Genomic DNA, 18,069 nt, shown 5'->3' on the forward strand with positions numbered 1-18,069 from the left:
TCGTTTTCTGAATGTTGAGCTTTAAGCCAACTTTTTTCACTCTCCACTTTCACTTTCATCAAGAGGCTTTTTAGTTCCTCTTCACTTTCTGCCATAAGGGTGGTGTCATCTGCATATCTGAGGTTATTGATATTTCTGCCGAAAATCTTGATTCCAGCTTGTGTTTCTTCCAGTCCAGCATTTCTGGGGCAATTACAAGGTTCACCTGTGGGACTATTTTATGGGTTAGCAGGGCCCCAAATCGTTGTGTTTTGTTCACTAAGATCCCAGGCAGGGTCCATTTGACTCAGGGACAAACATCTACTGAAACAATACAGGTTTATTCCCTGCACTGTGTCACACAGGAATGGAAACTGGGGCCAATTTTGTAAGCCCCAATCCATCAATAGATATGGAACTTTCAGGAAGTTCCATTCAGGAAGAAGGGTTGGGGGAGGCTCACAGGCCCCTGTCTCCCCAGAGACCCTTCCTGCTCAGGACTCATGGTGGATAAGAAGCACAGAAGGCTGGAGGATCAGAGGGAGAAGACTGGGTGATGCCTCCTGCCCCCAGATGCTAGGGGTGAGAAGGCAGAGGTTGAGTCCCTGGGAGACTGGCTTTGTCTCCTTGTGGCACAGGGTGGGTCTGCAAGGAGCATCATCAGTGGAAGTGAGAGGGGGAGGGGTAAGTGGATGATGGATGGATCGATGGACAGATGAGTGGATAGATGAGTGATTAGATTAGATGGTTGGGACAGAGGAACAGCTAGAGGGATGTCTGGGTTTTGCTACAGAGACAGTGTGGTATGTCTGTCTTTGCGGGTGTGCCTGCATGTCTGTACATGAGGCCGTGTCCCGCTCCCAGGATCTGCACCTTTGTGTGTCTCTAGGTGCCCCAATCTGATTTTGTGTCCACCTCTGACAGTGTGTTGTCTGTGTGTGTCTGGGAGCTGAGTGCCTCCGGACACCTGCTTATTTCTGTGTGGTTCTCAGTGGGTACCTGTCCAAGTGTGTCCGGCTGTGTCTACGTACAGGCATGTCACTGATTTTACGTCCATGTCTCCAGCTGTGTGTGTCCAGGTTCATCTGCTGTATCTGTCTGTCTGTCTGTGTGTCCACATCCTTAGGTCTCCATGAGTCTGTATCTGAGGATGTGTGTGTCTTCTTCATCCCGGGTCTGACCTAACTGTGGGTCCATGTCTGTGTATCCAGGTATGCCTGTGTGTCTTGATGCAACAGTGTGTCTGTATGTGTGTGTGTGTTTCTGTATCCAGGTGTCTCTGTCGCCCAAGATCTGACTTTGTGTATCCAAGTCTGTCTGAGTGTCCTGGCTTGTGTTGCCTGTGGCTGTTGTCCCAGCCCTGCGCTCGTGTCTGCTTCCCCAGAGGGCGCCCTTGCCCAGCCCTCTCCCTTCCTCCCTGGGCTCCTGCCTCCCAAGGCGCCCCTGCCGGCTGGTGGAAAGCACGTGGGCCCAGACCGGGCAAAGCCGGCCTCGCCGGGCCCCGCCTTCCCGCGCGGCCCCGCCCCCAGCCCGCCCCTAAGCGGGCTATAAGTTCACTTCGCGCTCAGCCCCTGCATTGCCCGCCGCCAGTGGTCTGCACTTGCAGTGTCCTGCCACCAGTCCGAGGAGCACAGCCACCACCTGACCATGGCCGAGGGTGAGTATCAGAGTCAGGGGTGCCGCCACCGCGCAGGGTCCCCGGGGTCCAGGGGCCAGCCATCTCTCCCTAGTCTCGGTGGTCCCACCGGTGCAGTGGGGGTCAGGACCCGGCTGGACTCAATCCCTAAGCCCCCGATTTGGAGCACAAACAGGAGGGCTGGGCTGGATGAGAGGTGCCCGGCCCCCAGTTCTGGCTCTGCTTGGGACCTCAGTTTCCCCATCCCCAGGGCATGTCCATTAACCCCTGCCTCCCTGGATCAGATGAGGCAGTGGACCACGAAGGCGTGTTCTAAACCGTAAGGTACCTTGTTCACCGACCTCTGTCACTTGTCCTCAGTCAGTCAGTGGGGCCTGGCTCCCTGCTTCGTGCTGGGCACGAAGCTGTGCAGAGAATGCGGTCCCTGGCCTCAGGGACTGAGTTTTGGTTAGTCCCTCATGGTGTGTAGGCCAATCCTGGCTGTCTCCTTGGTCTCAGCGGATGGAGGGGAGCTCCTAGCATCCAGTGGAGGAGAGGCCTGAGAACAGGCTTGCTCTCGCAGGCTGCCTCAAAGTGCTGCATCCCCTGTCCTTGGCCACTGGTTGAGTCTCGGTTTCCCATCCTGTAAAACATGGACAGTAACTCCAGCCACTGGTACATCTGTGAGGAGAGGAGTGGAGAAGGGGCTCAATTCACTTCCTACCTGTCCCCCTCCACACACACACACACACTTGGGCAGGGCTACCATTTCAGAGGCAAGATTTCTATGATGGGGGGCGAGCCTGCACTAATGCAGCTGTGCTCAGCACCCTGGCTGACTCTTGGGTCAAGTCCATTTGGAGGTGGCCTTGGCACCACCGCAGCCCCCAGAAAGGAGAGGGGCAGAGGGGACATTGGAGGGGCACATGGGGCAGATGGAGCGGGAATGAGTGGGAGGAACCATGGACGTGCCCGACCGGCTGTGCGTTCTCCGGCCACCTTTGTCCCTCTCTGGGACCCAGCTCCCCAACACATGTGACCGAAAGCCAGCTAGGTGGCCGCTTGTGTCCAATGCAGTTTCTCATCCTTGTTCCCAAGAGTGGGGCTCAGTAGGGCCGGGGGACCTGGAGTGGCCAGTTATGATGAGCCCCCTGCCCCATTGCCAGAGTGGCCACTTCCTACAGGGGTCCCAGTGGCCTGGAAGACCTCAGGTCCTTTCTTGGTACAGAAATCCTAGACCCTGGTGTTTCTGCACCTCTAGAGCTGGGCATAATTTCTGGGAATCCTTCACACAATTAGCATGAGACAGCAGCCCATTTGCCCCACACCAGGGTCTGACCATCTCTCTAAGGTCTCCCATGGGGACAACAAATTTCAGAGGCGAGATGCCTACGATGGGGGATGTGCGTGGACTAATGCTGCTGGACGCAACACCCGAAGCCTCTTTGCCGCGTCAGCTCTCTGGAATTGCAGTTTTCCTTCTTCACCCCAGGAAGCCAGCAGGAAGTTCTTCCTTGTGGCTAGTGGAGGTCTCTCCTGCTGTGATCCCAGGGGCCTCACCTTCCTCCCAGGTCTCCTCCCAGGTGTGAAACAACGCAGGATGTGGGTGGGGGATGGACAGCAGATCCTGAGCTGTGAGTGAGGTGGTTACCAGGCTGGGCTCCAGACTCTACAGCCTTGGATTCTGGATTCAAATCCCCAGGCTTGGTCTTGCGCTTGCCATGAGACCTGGGGCCGCATAATGTCCCTACAAAGTGAAGATAGTGATAGTAGCTGTGTCTGATGCAAAGCACCCACTCATTGGAAAAGACCCTGATGCTGGGAAAGATTGAAGGCGGGAGGAGAAGGGGATGACAGAGGATGAGATGGTTGGATGGCATCACCGATGCGATGGACATGAGTTTGAGTAAACTCTGGGAGTTGGTGATGGACAGGGAAGCCTAGCATGCTGCAGTCCATGGAGTCGCAAAGAGTGGGACACGACTGAGCAACTGAACTGAACTGGGCAGTTGTGGTTTAAGTGAAGATAACCCACGTCAAAGTCCTTGGCAGTCACTGGGCAATTTGCGCATCGTTTAGAGGATGTTCAGTGGCGGGAGGAAGGAGAACTGCGTGGATGACCCCATGGGAGGACCCACTTGCTAGGTGACTTTGCCAGTCCCTGCCTCGGGGCCTCACTGGGAGAACTTACTCTCAAGGGCCCCATAGCTCTGGGAGTCCTGCCTTGCCCATTCTTCCGACCCTACTGTCCCCCTAATCTTGACCTTGATTATGTCAGATTGAGCTTGCCAAGGTTATGAGACTTCTGCTTTCCTTAGCCCCTCACTGTCCCTACTTTGGCCTTCAGCTCCTTCAGAAATTATAAAAAGAACTTGCACATATTAAACTTTTGCTCTGGGCTAAGCCCTTGAATCTTCAGAAAAGGAGGCACAGAGAGGGAGAGACACCTGCTAAGGATCACACAGCAGTACATCCAAACTGAAACCTAGGTCCTGAAGACTCTCAAACTCCTGTCATTAAAAAAGAAATTTTATTGTAGAGAATATTGTGCACATATAAAAGTAGAGAGAATAGTGTAATAAATGCCTGCGTTCTCATCACCCAGTCTCAGCCACCACCAACTTATAGCTACTGCTGCTTCCTGCCCCTTCATCACTGCCTTCTCCATTATTTGAAAGCAAATCCCATACATCGGGCTTCCCTTGTAACTCAGCTGATAAAGAATCCACCTGCACTGTGGGAGACCTGGGTTCAATCCCTGGGTTGGGAAGATCCCCTGCAGAAGGGAGAGGCTATGCACTCCAGTATCCTGTCCTGGAGAATTCCATGGACTACAGTCCATGGGGTCGCAAAGAGTCGGACATGACTGAGCGACTTTCACTTTCACTTCACTTCCCATACATCACATCTGTAAATATTTCAATATTTCTCTCCAATGAATAAGGACTCCTTGTTAGACATGAATAAAAAATTCCTTAATATCACCATTTTCTATCAGTGTTCAAATTGCCAATTGTATGTGATAAATAGTTTTTAAAATCAAAATCCAAGTAAGGCTCATACAGCACAGTGGGTTATAATGTGCCTTAGGTTTCTTTTAGTCTACCCCCTTCAAATTTTTTTTCTTGTCTTTTTTCTTGATTTCTTTCTGTTTTGCAATTTATTGGTTAAAGGAACCAAATACTTTGCTTGTAGTTTCCCAGAGTATGAATTTTGTTGATTGAGTGCAGGTCCTGGGACTTCCCAGGTGGTTCAGTGGATAAACAATCCACCTGCAGTGTAGGAGATGTAGGTTCGATCCCTGGGGCAGTAAGATCCCCTGGAGGAGGGCATGGCAACCCACTCTAGTATTCTTACCTGGCAAGTTGCATGGACGGAGGAGCCTGGCAGGCTATAGTCCATAAAATTGCAAAGAGTTGGACATGACTGAAGCAACTGAGCACCCATGCGTGTCCTGGTCCTAAATTTAATGACTTCCTCAGTCCTCTGTATTTCCTGGAAATTGAAAATTAAACCTAAAAGGCAAAGCCCGTGTAACTAACCAATACCAAATATCACCCCACTTTTTACCAAAAGAACCCTCCAGTCACAATAGACTAGCCCATGTCTAGAAGGTGCTTTATTATGTGCAAGGCACTGGGCTTAATGGCTCACAGCCAGCCTGGATCCTACTGTCTCTCACTGTGGACTTAGGTGGGGAAAGTGAGGCCCAGAAGAGCTGAGTCGCCGGAGGGCCACCGCTAGGAGGTGGCAGAGCCTTCCCCACCTGCCCCAGTGTCCACAACCTGTGATTAAGGGTTGGGGAGGATTTCCCTGGTGGTTCAGTTAGAACGCTGAGCTTCCACTGCAGCAGGCCTGGGTTCGATCCCAGGTCAGGGAACTAAGATCCCGCAAGCAGTGTGGCATGGCCAAAAAAAAAAAAAAAAGAACTGGGGACATTTAGACCTGGTTAACTTCTGCACGACAGGGCAGTTGAGGGTTGGGAGGGCCCTGAACACCACATGTCCAGGGAGCCTGGGGCACACAGCTGGCTGTGAGATGGAACCTTGGCTCAAGCCCCTCACTGTCTTCACAGAGCTGGTCCTGGAGAGATGTGACCTGGAGCTGGAGGCCAATGGCCGTGACCACCACACAGCTGACCTGTGCAGGGAAAGGCTGGTAGTGCGGCGGGGCCAGCCCTTCTGGCTGACTCTGCACTTTGAGGGCCGGAACTATGAGGCCAGCGTGGACAGCCTCACCTTCTGTGCTGTGACTGGTGAGTACTACCCTCCACCCCTTCCCGTTCTGATTTCATTGTCCCCTGCAGACCATGGGAAAGGTGACGCCATTCCTCCTCCTGGGAAGAAATTCCTGAGAAATTCTCAGGAATTCCCCTGAGAAATTCCCAGCAGTCACTGCCCCGTTTTACAGATGAGAGAACTGAGGTCCAGAGAGTGGAGAGATGTCATCCCACACCACTCAGCTTTATAGACAAGTCTGTGATTCTGGGTGCCTGGCTTCCTGATGACCTGTTATCACCAGGGTTGGGTATGCGGGGGTCGGGGGCGGCATTTGCTAGCACACAGGACCATCGAGATCCTGCCTGCCTTTTCCCACATCCAGACAATTTTCTAATTATCAACAGCTTCTTCTCCAAACCCACACAACCTAACCAGGCCTCTGGGATCAGACCCAAAGGGAGTCTGGGTGGTGGAGAGAACCCAGCTTTCTCTAGCTTTCTGAGTGGGCAGTTTTGTGTTTCCGTAGTTCTTTCTCTAAGCATCAGGAGGCTGCCTCAGACTCACAAACTTGGATTCTGGTGTGGACCAGACTGCCTGCCCACTGTGTGACTTGGGCAAATTACTTAGCCTCTCTGAGCTAAAGCACTCCTAAGGTAAAAAGCCTGACATGAGGGAGTGCCCTGCAGATGTTCACAGCAGTTGCTGATCTTGCTCCAGGGACTCTAGTGATGGGTGAAGGGACATTGAGGCCCCAGCAGCCCATCCCCAGATACCCAATGCCCAGTCATCTTTGTTTGCCATACCCAGAAAGTGACCTTAAACGCCACTGGGTTTGGCTTCTGGTGGGAACCACTCCCTTGAGGTCAGCGAGGGGCCACCTGGCTGGGACTCTGGCCCAGGGGTGGGAAAGGCCAGCTCTAGCTCTTTCTGAGGTCTCTGAGGCCAGAGAGCAAGCAGGCTGAGGCTTGTATTACCTGGGCGGCCGTTTGATAAAGCTTATCACAGTGCCTGCAGACCCACTACGGATATCCCCTCCATCCCTTTCCTCCCTCCCCTTTCCCTTCTGGCAGGGACACACCTACTAACCAGGGCATGCCCCCCACACACACCCACACCCAGCAGCCTTGGGGTTCATGCTATAGACCTGAGGGCCCTCTGGCAAGTTTTCGATTTTTCCAGTCTCAGTTTCCCCTTCTGTAAAGTGGAAGCCTGAATCTATGGAACTTAAGGGCTGGGGGTGGTGCCCTGAGAAGAGTCAGGCTTGGGCTGGAGAGAATCACATCTGTGGTGTAAGTATACTTATCCAGAATCCTTCTGTTCTGAATGCATAACTAGCCCCCATTTTACAGATGGGAACACTGAGGCTCAGAAAGGTCCATTTACTTGCCCAGATCACACAGCAGGATTCAAACCCTGACCCCAGAGTTGAGGCTTTTTGTTGCTGTGATCTGAGAGCAGAGACATCTACTTGCTCACCACAAGGGCCTGCTGGCCTTGGTTTTATTCTTCTGTGAAATAGATGGTTGTTGAATTGCTGGTATGGGAATTTCCCACCTTTTTTCCCCTTCTTTCACTCTCAAGGTGTCTTATTTCTTCTTCCTTCTTTTCCATTTGTCTAGGCAGCCTGGTGCTAGATAATGAGGCCCCTAGTTCAGGGTTGGGACCGCAACGGGAGGCAGGCAGGCAGCCTTCTTACCCCAGCAACTAATCTCTGTTCTCTGGTCTCTGCCAACCTATCTCAAGCCATCACCAACCTGCCCTGCTAACTTCCGCAGCCCCCAGGGCAGCCATAGAAGGCAATGTATTTCTGGGTGCTCTTGACTTCCCTGTCTGAGCTACCAGGACCCTCCCGTGGGCTGAAGAAGCTGAGGGACAATGCCAGGAAGCCAGGCTTCCCACCTCAAGGCCTAGCTTGAGTCAGCCTCTGGCCAAGCCTGGCCCAGGCACCCTGCTTTGGTGTTAGAACATTCTAGCCTGTGATCGGCTTCTCCTACCTCTTCAGGGAAACTGAGGCCCAGAGAGGGGAGAGAGCTGGTGAAGGTCACCCAGTGAATGGAGTGTGTGGCCTGATGCCACCCATGCCCAGATGCTGAGCGTCTCACCCTGACACTTCAAGGCCGGACAGGCCTGTTGTGGGGTACAGACCACAGCAGACAAGCACCATCCTTGTTATGGACTAAAGCTCTACTTCCCCCACAAGGGAGGCCAGGGTTTGAGGGTGGAGGGGTAACAGTGAGGTCAGCCTGAAACAGTGAAAAGAACCCTTATGAGGCTAATAGCAGGCTTGACTCTGGAAGCCTCCCCTCATCCACCCCACCCAGCCCCTCACTGCTGTGGTTAGGATAGAGGCCAGGACCCCTCAGGTCTCCAGGGTCATTTATGCCCAGTGTGATCTCTGTGGAGCCTCTTGCTCCACAGAGAGTACCGCATGGAACTGCAGCCAAGGAATTTTCTAAGCCAGTTTACCTGAACAGTGGTGGGGTTGGGGGACAGCCCATCCTCATCCCATCCCCCAAGACCCCTCAGAAGAAAGGGGTGTGTGTGTGTGTGTGTGTGTGTGTACAAAGCTGCCACAGGACAGAGAGCAAGTGTTTCTTGGCTGGTCCCCAAGGGCGGTGTGTCAGTGGTGACAGTGACTATGGGACCCAGCCCAGCTTGTTACTGTGGAAACCAGAACATTGATCATCCCAACAGAGTCTCTTCTGAGAATGAAAAGATTATGAATAAAAGAATTATGCTGGGACCACTGGCATGAAAGGGTTTCCCTGGTGACTCAGTGATAAAGAGTCTGCCTGCAATGCAGGAGATGTGGGTTCAATCCCTGGGTCAGGCAGATCCCCTGGAGAAGCAAATGGCACCCACTCCAGTATTCTTGCCTGGGAAAACCCATGGACAGAGGAGCCTGGCAGGCTATAGTCCATGGGGTTACAAAAGACTTACCACCTAAACAACAGGCATAAAATGGGACTATCCTGGGAAAACTAGAATGTATGGTCACCCAAACCTTATCACTCTCAGCCCTGGTTTCCATATCTGTGAAGTGATGCAATTGAGCTAGACAATTACTACATTCCACTGCAGTCTCAAAATCTGTTATTTGGTATGAGAACTCTGATTTGTAATGGTCTTGTTGGATGACATTGAGGATAGCTCATGTTTACTGCAAAATTAGTATATGCTGGGCACCCCACTCCAGTACTCTTGCCTGGAAAATCCCATGGATGGAGGAGCCTGGTAGGCTGTAGTCCGTGGGGTCGCTAAGAGTCAGACACGACTGAGCGACTTCACTTTCACTTTTCACTTTCATGCATTGGAGAAGGAAATGGCAACCCACTCCAGTGTTCTTGCCTGGAGAATCCCAGGGACGGGGGAGCCTGGTGGGCTTCTGTCTATGGGGTTGCACAGAGTCGGACACGACTGAAGCGACTTAGCAGCAGCAGCAGCAGCAGTCACTGCTTTAAATGCTTTCTATGAACTCTCACCAATTCCTCTAAACGGCATTTAGAAGGTGGTAGTGACAGTAGTAAATAATTAACTATTACTTATGAGTGCTTACTGCGTGCCAGGCACCTTGTAATGTGCTTTACAAGCCTCAGCTTCTTTAAGCCTCACGCTGACCTTATGAGGAGGTGCTGCAATTGACCCCATTTTACAGATGAGGAAACTGGGGCACAAAGAAACGAAATAGCTTGTCCAAGGTCACAGAATCAGACCTGGAATCAAACCTTTCCGGGAATATAGTCTAAGCCTGTTTTTGTCTTTGATGAGAAAATTGCAGATCAGAGAGGTCTCATGACTTAGCCGAGGTCACACAGCACTCCAGGTCTCATTGGGGGAAACCAGACTCAGGCTGGCTCTTGGGCCCCAGTGCTGCCCAATTCCTCCCCTAAATGCTAACTCTGGAAGACAGGGAGTGTTTAAAGGACAGCTGGCTCCTGGCACTCAAGGCCCCAGAGGCCGACATCATGCCTGTTAGTTCATAGTTATATTTGGGCCCGGGTGTGGGCGGGGCTGGCAGGTAGCCCCTTACTGGGCAGGCCCCGTACTGTCAGCGGTGGACGGCAGAGTGGCAGGGAGGGAGATGGAAGAGTAAACAGAAACCCTCCCGGGCAGCCGCCCAACCAGGCAGAGAAAGTTCTGTTTCTTCTCTCCACCACCCAAGTCCAGAAGGGGGGACCGGCCCCGCTCGCCCTCCCTATGACTCAGACCTCCCTGCAAAATCTGGGCCCTGCCCTCCCCCCGAAAAAGAGCCAGTTGAAGGCAGGCCCTCAGCACACTGAGACCTGAGACACTATCCTCCCAACTGGGGAAACCTCCCCTTTGGGAATGAGAGACAACGTGGAGACCTGGGCCCAAATGCTGACTTTGCCACAGACCCCTGGAACATTCTTGGAAGAGCCCTTCTCTCTGAGCCTCGGTTTTTCCACCTGTACAAGGGGTCTCGGGGGAAGCAGGAAGTGCCAAGGGCGCTTGGTTAAGTGTCAGAGGCTGTAGGGAGGTGAGGGATGGTTCTGGCTCTTCAGAGTTGCCTGTGGAGATACAGAGGCCAAGAGGTGGAGGGAGCTTTGGGGAGACAGACACCTGGATCTACAATGGCCAGCACCCTCTGCTAGCCAGGAGCAAGCAGGCTCTCAGACAGGCCCCACTGGCCACTTCAGAGGACTGAGGTCCCATTTTACTCAGAGTCTGGGCTTCTTTTTCTGAAAGAGAAAGCAGGATGCCAGCAGGTAAAGGATTTAAGTGGGAATGGAGGACCGTTGGGGAGTACCTTGCCTCATTTCCTGGCCATTTTACAGATGGGCAAACTGAGCCCAGAGAGGAGGATATTCTTGCTCAAAGTCACACCAGTCCAGAACAGTGTCACTGTGACCCTGTCCCAGGCCACGCCGTCCTCTCTCCCAGGAGACTGAGGACGTGTTGTGTGCCTGCCACTTTTCGTGCATTCCCACAAAGCCAGCCTGTGCATTTTGGAGCCCAGTCCCCAGATGAAGAAGCCAAGGCTCAGAGAGATGAAACCACTCCTCCAAGTTCCTTCTGGGAACTTGGGAACTTCTCACACCCAGGCCCAGGACACCCCCCAGGCGTGCACTCTGCCCCTGCCAGGCTTGGTGCTCACCTTCCCTCACCACCCCCAGCTCATGGCCCACTGCTTTCTTCCTCTGCAGGCCCAGACCCCAGTGAGGAGGCCGGGACCAAGGCCCTCTTCAGGCTGTCCGATGCTATGGAGGAGGGGGCCTGGGCGGCGGTGGCAGCGGACCAGCGAGACAGCACCCTCTCGCTGCACCTCAGCACCCCGGCCAATGCCCCCGTTGGCCATTACCGCCTCAGCTTGGAGGCCTCCACTGGCTACCAGGGCTCCAGTTTCATGCTGGGTCAGTTCACCCTGCTCTTCAACAGCTGGTGTCCAGGTGAGCTGCACTCTATCCACGGGCAGGATGGGGAGATGGGCAGGGCTGGACCCACCCATGGGAACCACGTGGTGGCAGGGGGGTGGTGGGCGGAAGATGGGGCAGCAGAGACATCCAGGTGGACTGAGTGAGGCTCTAGCCTCCCAAGATTTCGTGATGTCAGAACTCTCATTATTCCCATTTATAGAGGTGGGGACAGGCTCACAGAAGCAAAATGACTTGCCCCAGTCTACACAGCTACCAGGGCTTCCCTGGTAGCTCAGAGGGTAAAGAATCCACCTGCAATGTGGGAGACTCTGGTTTGATTCCTGGGTTGAGGCTACCCACTCCAGTATTCTTGGGCTTCTCTGGTGGCTCAGATGGTAAAGAATCCACCTGCAATGCAGGAGACCTGGGTTCGACCCATAGGTTGGGAAGATCCCCTGGAGGAGGACATGGCAACCCACTCGAGTATTCTTGCCTGGAAAATTCCATGGACAGAGGAGGGTGATGGGCTAAGAGTCATGGTGTTGCAAAGAGTCAGACACAACTGAGCGACTGAACACAGCTACAAAGGGATCCCACCTTGCCTGGAGGTGGCCTGGGTTCAGAGCCCCATTCAGGAAAGGACTGTCCAGTGGAGGCCCAGGGCCATGGCCTCATACCTGGTTCTATTTTGTGAGGCTCTGTTTTAAATCTCACCAGATTGGCTTGGGGAAGGGAAGCAGGGAGATGGAGGGATGGGGTACCCAGAAGAGGTGGGCAGGAGCAGTTTGGCCACCTAAGTGCTCCTTATACACTCTTTTATTTTTTTTAATAAATTATCACTATCACCATTTTTTTTTAAACTTCTCTTTTGATTTCTATTTTTAAAATATATCTTTATTTATTTATTTTTGGCTGTGCTGGGTCCTTGTTGCTGTGAGGCTAGTTTCTCTAGTTGCAGTGAGCAGGGGCCACCCTTTGTTGGGGTGCCTTCTCATTGCAGTGGTTGAAGCACAGGTTCTAGGCGTGCGGGCTTCAGTAGTTGCTTCACTGCAGCACGGGGGCCCCATAGTCGCAGCCCTCAGAGTCTGTAGAGTGCAGGCTCGGGAGTTGCGGTGCACAGGCTTAGTCGTCTCATGGCAGGTGGGATTTTCCTGGACCTTTACCACGGAGCCGCCAGGGAGGCCCCTTTATACACTTTTTTAATGGTTGCTCTCAACAACCCCCAGGGGCAGAGATTAGCATCCTTGTTTTACAGACAGGAAACTGAGGCTTAGAGATAAGTGGTTTTTGGCAGCTCCTTCAAGAAGTATGTTGGCGGATGCCGGACAAAACCAGAGAATCAGGGAAAGGGCTGAGTCTGTCTTGAGCAGGAAAGAGGAGGGGATCACAAAGAGTCCATGGGGTCACAAAGAGTCAGACACGACTGAGCAACTAACCCTACTACTGCTGCTTATACCTAGCCAGGCAGAGAGAGGGGCCATGTGGGCAGGCCCAGCTTGGTGATGGACTTGCCTCCTCGAAGCCCGGCCCCAGAACAGAAATTCTGGCCTCCTACTGGGCCAGACCGGACCTCCAGACCACCAGCCTCCTACTGAGCCACCGCTTTATTTATTTATTTTTCTTCTCCATTTGGGGGCATTTTCTTTGAACAGAAAGATTTTTTATTTTCTCTTTTATATACTTTGGCTGTTCTTTCTTTTTTTCATTTCATTTTGGCTGTGCTGGGTCTTCCTCGTTGCACGGGTCTTCTCTAGTTGCGGAGAGTGGGGGCTACTTTCTATTCATAGTTTGCAGTGCGTGGGCTTTTCACTGAGGTGGCTTCTCTTATTGTGGAGCACGGGCTCTAGGCTCACTGGCTTCAATAGTTGTGGCTCCTGGGCTCTAGAGCACCGGCTCAGTAGTTGTGGCACACGGGCTCAGTTGCTCCCCGGCATGTGGGATTGTCCCGGATCAGGGAGCAAACCCCTGTCTCCTGCATTGGCAGGTTGATTCTTTACCACTGAGCCACCAGGGAAGCCCTGGCTTTTATTTTTAATTATAACAGTAAGATATGAGAACTCCCTCTTTATAAAAGCTTCAAGCACTACAGAGAGATAGCCTCTCATCCTTCACTCCCCTCCTTAGGAAACACCATTATTAGCTGTCTCGGGAGGGGTTATCTCCTTAGATTCAGTGTTTGTGTCTGGAGACATCGCTGTATTTTTTTTTCTTCCAGTTTTATTGAGATATAATTGACCTACACCACTGTATAAGCTTCAGGTGTACAGCATAATGATTTGACTTACATGCATCATGAAATGATTATCACAATAAGTTTAGTGAACATCCATCATCTCATATACATACAAAATTAAAGCAAAAAATATTTTCCTTGTGGTAAGAACTCAGGATTTATTCTCTTAAGAATGTTCATATGTAACATACAGCAGTGTTAATTATATTGATCATGTTGTAGAAGACATCATTGCATTATGGATTTCCCTGTCTTAAACATTAAAGAATCCCCATTGTATACATCAGCCTGCAATTTGGGATTTTTTTTTTCTCCCTCTACCGTCTTGAGGCTCTTTCTGCATCAGTTTGCACACGTCTGCTCATCGCTTGTTGTTGTTTTGTTTTTGTTTTGTTTATTTATTTGGCTGCACCGGTCTTAGTGGTGGCCTGCAGGATCTTCAGTCTTTGTCGTGGCGTGCAGAATCTTAAGTTGTGGCACGCAAACTCTTAGTTGCAGCATGTAGGATCTTATTCCCCGAACAGGGATCGAACCTGGGTCCCTTGCATTGGAAGTGCAGAGTCTTAGCCACTGCACCCCCAGGAAAGTCACTGTTCATCCTTTTTAAGAGCTGCAAGTGCCCCGGGCCTTGCCATCTGGCTCCCATCCACAGACATGAGTTGGTTTCCTATGGCTTATCACAGGGAGGAGTTTCCTTGCTCACATGCCCTGTGGCCACACAGAATGGTTTCTCAGGACAGAAGTGGCCTTGCTGGTCACAGTGTCTGCTCATTTTGATTTTAATCAGTGTGAACTTACAGGTAGTTGGCAACCCTGCCCCTGGGGCAGACACTTGGCAGTGCCCCTCCCCAACCCCATCACCGTGGGGTTTCAGAGTTCAAGGAACGGGCAGTGAGGTTCTAGGGGATGACCCCTCCCTGTGGCCTTGCCTCTTCCCTGCCCAGAGGGATGAGGTGGCAGCCAGCCAAGCACCACAATGACTAAAGGGACCAACATCCCAGAGAGGGGGTGGGCTGGAAATGTGGAGATAGGAAGTGGGGCTGAGTTGGGGTGTGGGGCGCTAAGGGAGGAAACTGCTCTCCCTCTTGGGGGAGAGGGCAACATCTGCCCATGACCTGGGGGCCTCTGGTCCCTGAGTTCCAGCATAGTCAGGATCCCAAGTGAGCATCCCCAAGACCTCCATCTTTACCAGCCAGAGACCTGAGTGGGGACATCGTAGTCCCAGCCTCCTGGGCTGAGGTGGGGACAGTTCAACATGTGCTGACCCTCCCACTGGATGGGGAAATAGCACGCCCTTTTCGTTCTCTCAGATTCTTTCTCCCACGCCACCAGCTGATTTGCAGCCACATAGCTCGTTTATCTGAAGACCGGTGTTCATTGCGCAATCGCCCAAGCCTCCTGGCAGGATGCATAAGGTGCTCAGCCACTTTCACATTTGTTTTCCTCCAGGCGGTGCAGGCGGGGGCTGCCTGCCTGTTGCTGTAGAGGGGCCCAGGGGTCTGAGGGGCCAGGCAGCTGCTTCCCCAGGCACTGGACACGTTTCCCCAGGCCGATTTCGGTAGGCACGCTGCCTGGGTCCACCATACTCTTAGGGACCTGCGAAAATGTGTTAATTTCTTTTAAAATCAGAAGACCAAGAAAAAAAAGAGGTTCAGGCCAGAGAATATGTTTTAACATATAATATTAATTTATTTGGGCTTCCCTGCTGGCTCAGAGACAAAGAATCCTCCTGCCAATGCAGGAGACCTGGGTTCAATCCCTGGGTTGGGAAGATCCAACGTTATACAAATGCAGTCAAAAAATATATTACAAAAAGATTTTCTTTAATGGAGGAAGGAGCCCATAAAGGCAAAAACGCCTAGGACTGATCAAAGCCATATGATGGCTCTGGATTTCCCCTTCCCAGCCTTAATTTCTTCACTTTTGTGAGTGGGAATTGGAAAAGTTGGACTAACCTTTGCCCTCCAGCTGGTCCCACCGCCTCAGGCCCTCTGCTGTCGTCACAAGCCACAGGGAACTAAGTATCGTCCATTTTCCAGCAGCTGCACTGCTCATCTCTCTAGTCCTCTGCTTAGAATGTCATCAAGGCAACCTTCAGATGCCACCTGACCCCCAAGCTGGACAGATCTTCTCCCTCTGAGTTGCAGCAACCTTGCGTTGACTTTCTCGGAATCATGCTCCTTCCTCACACCGCCTGGGGGCTTCAGCTTGCAAAGCACCTTCCTGTTCTGTGATCACATTTGACCCTCAGGAAACACAGTCAGGTGGCAGGAGAAGTGACCTGCCCAGAGTCATACAGCAAAAATCCCCTACTCAGAGCTAGGGGATTCCTGACTCCTGGCCCCTGTCAGTGCTCCTCTGTCTCTTGTGCTGGTGTGATTTTCCCATCCGTAAAATGTTCTTGAGCCTCAGTTTTGCCATCTGTAAAATGGGGCTTCCAAGGATATCTTCCACGTGAAGCTTTGGTGGAGGTTAAACAAGTTAACTTATGTCATTACATTTATCACAGGTCCTGTCAGGTGGCAAGTGTTGGATAAAAGACAGCCATTGTTATCACCAACTGATAGTACTTTATCTTACTGGTGTGAGATTATTACTTAATGATTAGTTTTTCTGACTAAAAGAGAGAATGGCCTCAGGGAAGCTGCCCTGGCCCTGAAGGGTTGGCACCCCAGCTGCCATGTCTGTGGGGAACCTGGGCCTTGCCAGATGCCGAGTTGAGGCCTTTTCCTTTTTACCCACAGCGGATGCTGTGTACCTGGACTCAGATGAGGAGCGGCAAGAATACGTCCTTACCCAGCAAGGCTTCATCTACCAGGGCTCAGCCAAGTTCATCAAGAACATACCTTGGAATTTTGGGCAGGTAGGGCCACACTCTGCCCCTCCTAACCATCTCTGGCTTGCTGTGAGCTGGGCCCTGGGTCTGAGACAAAATCAGAAAGTGTAAGCAAGGTCTCAGAGTCACCCACCCCATGCTGTCAAGGATTCAAGGGCTCTGAAATGGCTGGAGGCTCAGAGAGGGCCCAGGCCAGGCCTGAGGTCACACAGCAAAGGACGGCCCTGTGCACTGTGGGAGTGGCAGCTCTGGATTCAAGGTGGGAGAAAGTCAGAGAGCCTGTAGGAGCCATGGGGCTGGCGAGCACTCCAGGAGGGAGGGAGCCATTCACAGCCATAGCAAAATAGTGGGCAGCCCTTGGAGAACACTGACTGTGCTAGGCATGTACTGAGAGGGGCTTTAAACCATTGTCTAAATTAGTGGTCCTCAAACTTGAATTATATGTCTAAATTGCCAGAAAATTTTGCGTTAAAATACACTTTTAACATATTGGTGTCCTCGGGAATAGCATGAGCAGAAAGCACAGAGGTGAGAAACTTTACGTTGTGCCTAAGAAGTGTCTTGCAGCCTGGTGAGCGCTTGCATGAGACGGGGCCCCAGGAGATGACCTGGGAGAAGCCCACAGTATCCAAGCTGTGAGCAGCCCTGAATGTCAGGACAATGGCAATAGGGAGTCAAAGAATGAATGGGTCAAGCCAGGGGAGCTGCTCTAAGTCATGGAGGGAGGCCTGTGATGAGGCCTGATTTGGGACAAGGCCACAGACACAGAGAGCCGGGAACAGACGGGCGAGCCTTTGAATGTGACCGAAGTGGTCTGAGGGGTGGTGACAGGGAGAGATTTTGATAAAGACAGCACCTAAGCTGCAAGGATGAGAAGGTGTGAGTCATAGAGAGAGGGGCAGAGAGAACATTCCAAGCAAAGGAAACAGCATGTACAAAAGCCCTGGGGCAGAGTGAGTGTGGTTGAGAGGTGAGGTTAAGATGGGGTGGGACACTGATCATGAAGGGCCTTGCAGGCCACAGGGAGAAGTCTCCATCTTACTCTGGGTGCAGTGGAGATAAGAGCGATGAGATTAGATTTACATCTTTACAATTTATACTTTGGTTCCAATCAGCGCAGTGTGTAGGGGTCGGGGAGGAGGGACACTTATCAGCTCTGCGGGGTGAGTCAGGCTTTAGGGAAGTGAAGGTTTGGCTGTCGGGTAAGGGAGGGCAGCGGCTGGGCCTGAGGTGACTGAGGGCAGTCAAGCTCCAGGGACTCTGGGCTTACCTTCCACTCCAAGTTCCCAGGACCCCTGCCCGACCCCCGCCCCCCCGCCAAGTCTGGATGCAGGCACACCCCATCCCCTTTCTCATACACTCAGTCATCGTCCCATCGCACCCCGCCCCCCTTTCCTGGGCCAGGAAAGCTGGCACCACAGCAATGTGACTGACCCAACCTGAGCCTCCAGGTGTGATGTGTGAGACAATGCACGGGGCTTCCCACAGCCGCTGGACTTAAAGGCAGGCTTCCTGGAGGAGGTGACGTCTCAGCTCCCTCATCCTCCTGTTCTTTCCTCTGACACAGTTTGAAGAAGGGATCCTAGACATCTGCCTGATGCTCCTGGACGTCAACCCCAAGTTCCTGAGGAATGCCGGCCGAGACTGCTCCCGCCGCAGTAGTCCGGTCTATGTGGGCCGGGTGGTGAGCGGCATGGTGAGTGAGCGCAGGCCCGCCTCAGGTGATAATGGAGACCAGGCCCTGGGCTGTCATGGTCGGGGAGACCTGGGAGATGGGTGAGTCTCAGCTAGGAGACCTTGTATTTAGACAG

The 18,069-nt window shown here is 52.4% G+C and overlaps 1 protein-coding gene across 1 annotated transcript in view; it reads left to right on the forward strand.

Moving 5' to 3' along the window:
* Positions 1 to 1,516: 1,516 nt before the first annotated feature.
* The window catches only part of TGM2 (transglutaminase 2), a 35,503-nt gene continuing 18,950 nt past the window's right edge, over positions 1,517 to 18,069 (forward strand). Inside the window, exons 1-5 of the mRNA XM_010829244.1 lie at positions 1,517 to 1,636; positions 5,670 to 5,849; positions 10,980 to 11,222; positions 16,167 to 16,285; positions 17,826 to 17,954. Of these exons, the coding sequence (XP_010827546.1) occupies positions 1,627 to 1,636; positions 5,670 to 5,849; positions 10,980 to 11,222; positions 16,167 to 16,285; positions 17,826 to 17,954 (681 nt within the window). The 5' untranslated portion in view covers positions 1,517 to 1,626. The remainder of the gene's footprint in view (positions 1,637 to 5,669; positions 5,850 to 10,979; positions 11,223 to 16,166; positions 16,286 to 17,825; positions 17,955 to 18,069) is intronic.

The sequence above is a fragment of the Bison bison genome, unplaced genomic scaffold (assembly GCF_000754665.1).
Source record: "Bison bison bison isolate TAMUID 2011002044 unplaced genomic scaffold, Bison_UMD1.0 scf7180017864500, whole genome shotgun sequence".
Classification (NCBI taxonomy): Eukaryota; Metazoa; Chordata; class Mammalia; order Artiodactyla; family Bovidae; genus Bison; species Bison bison.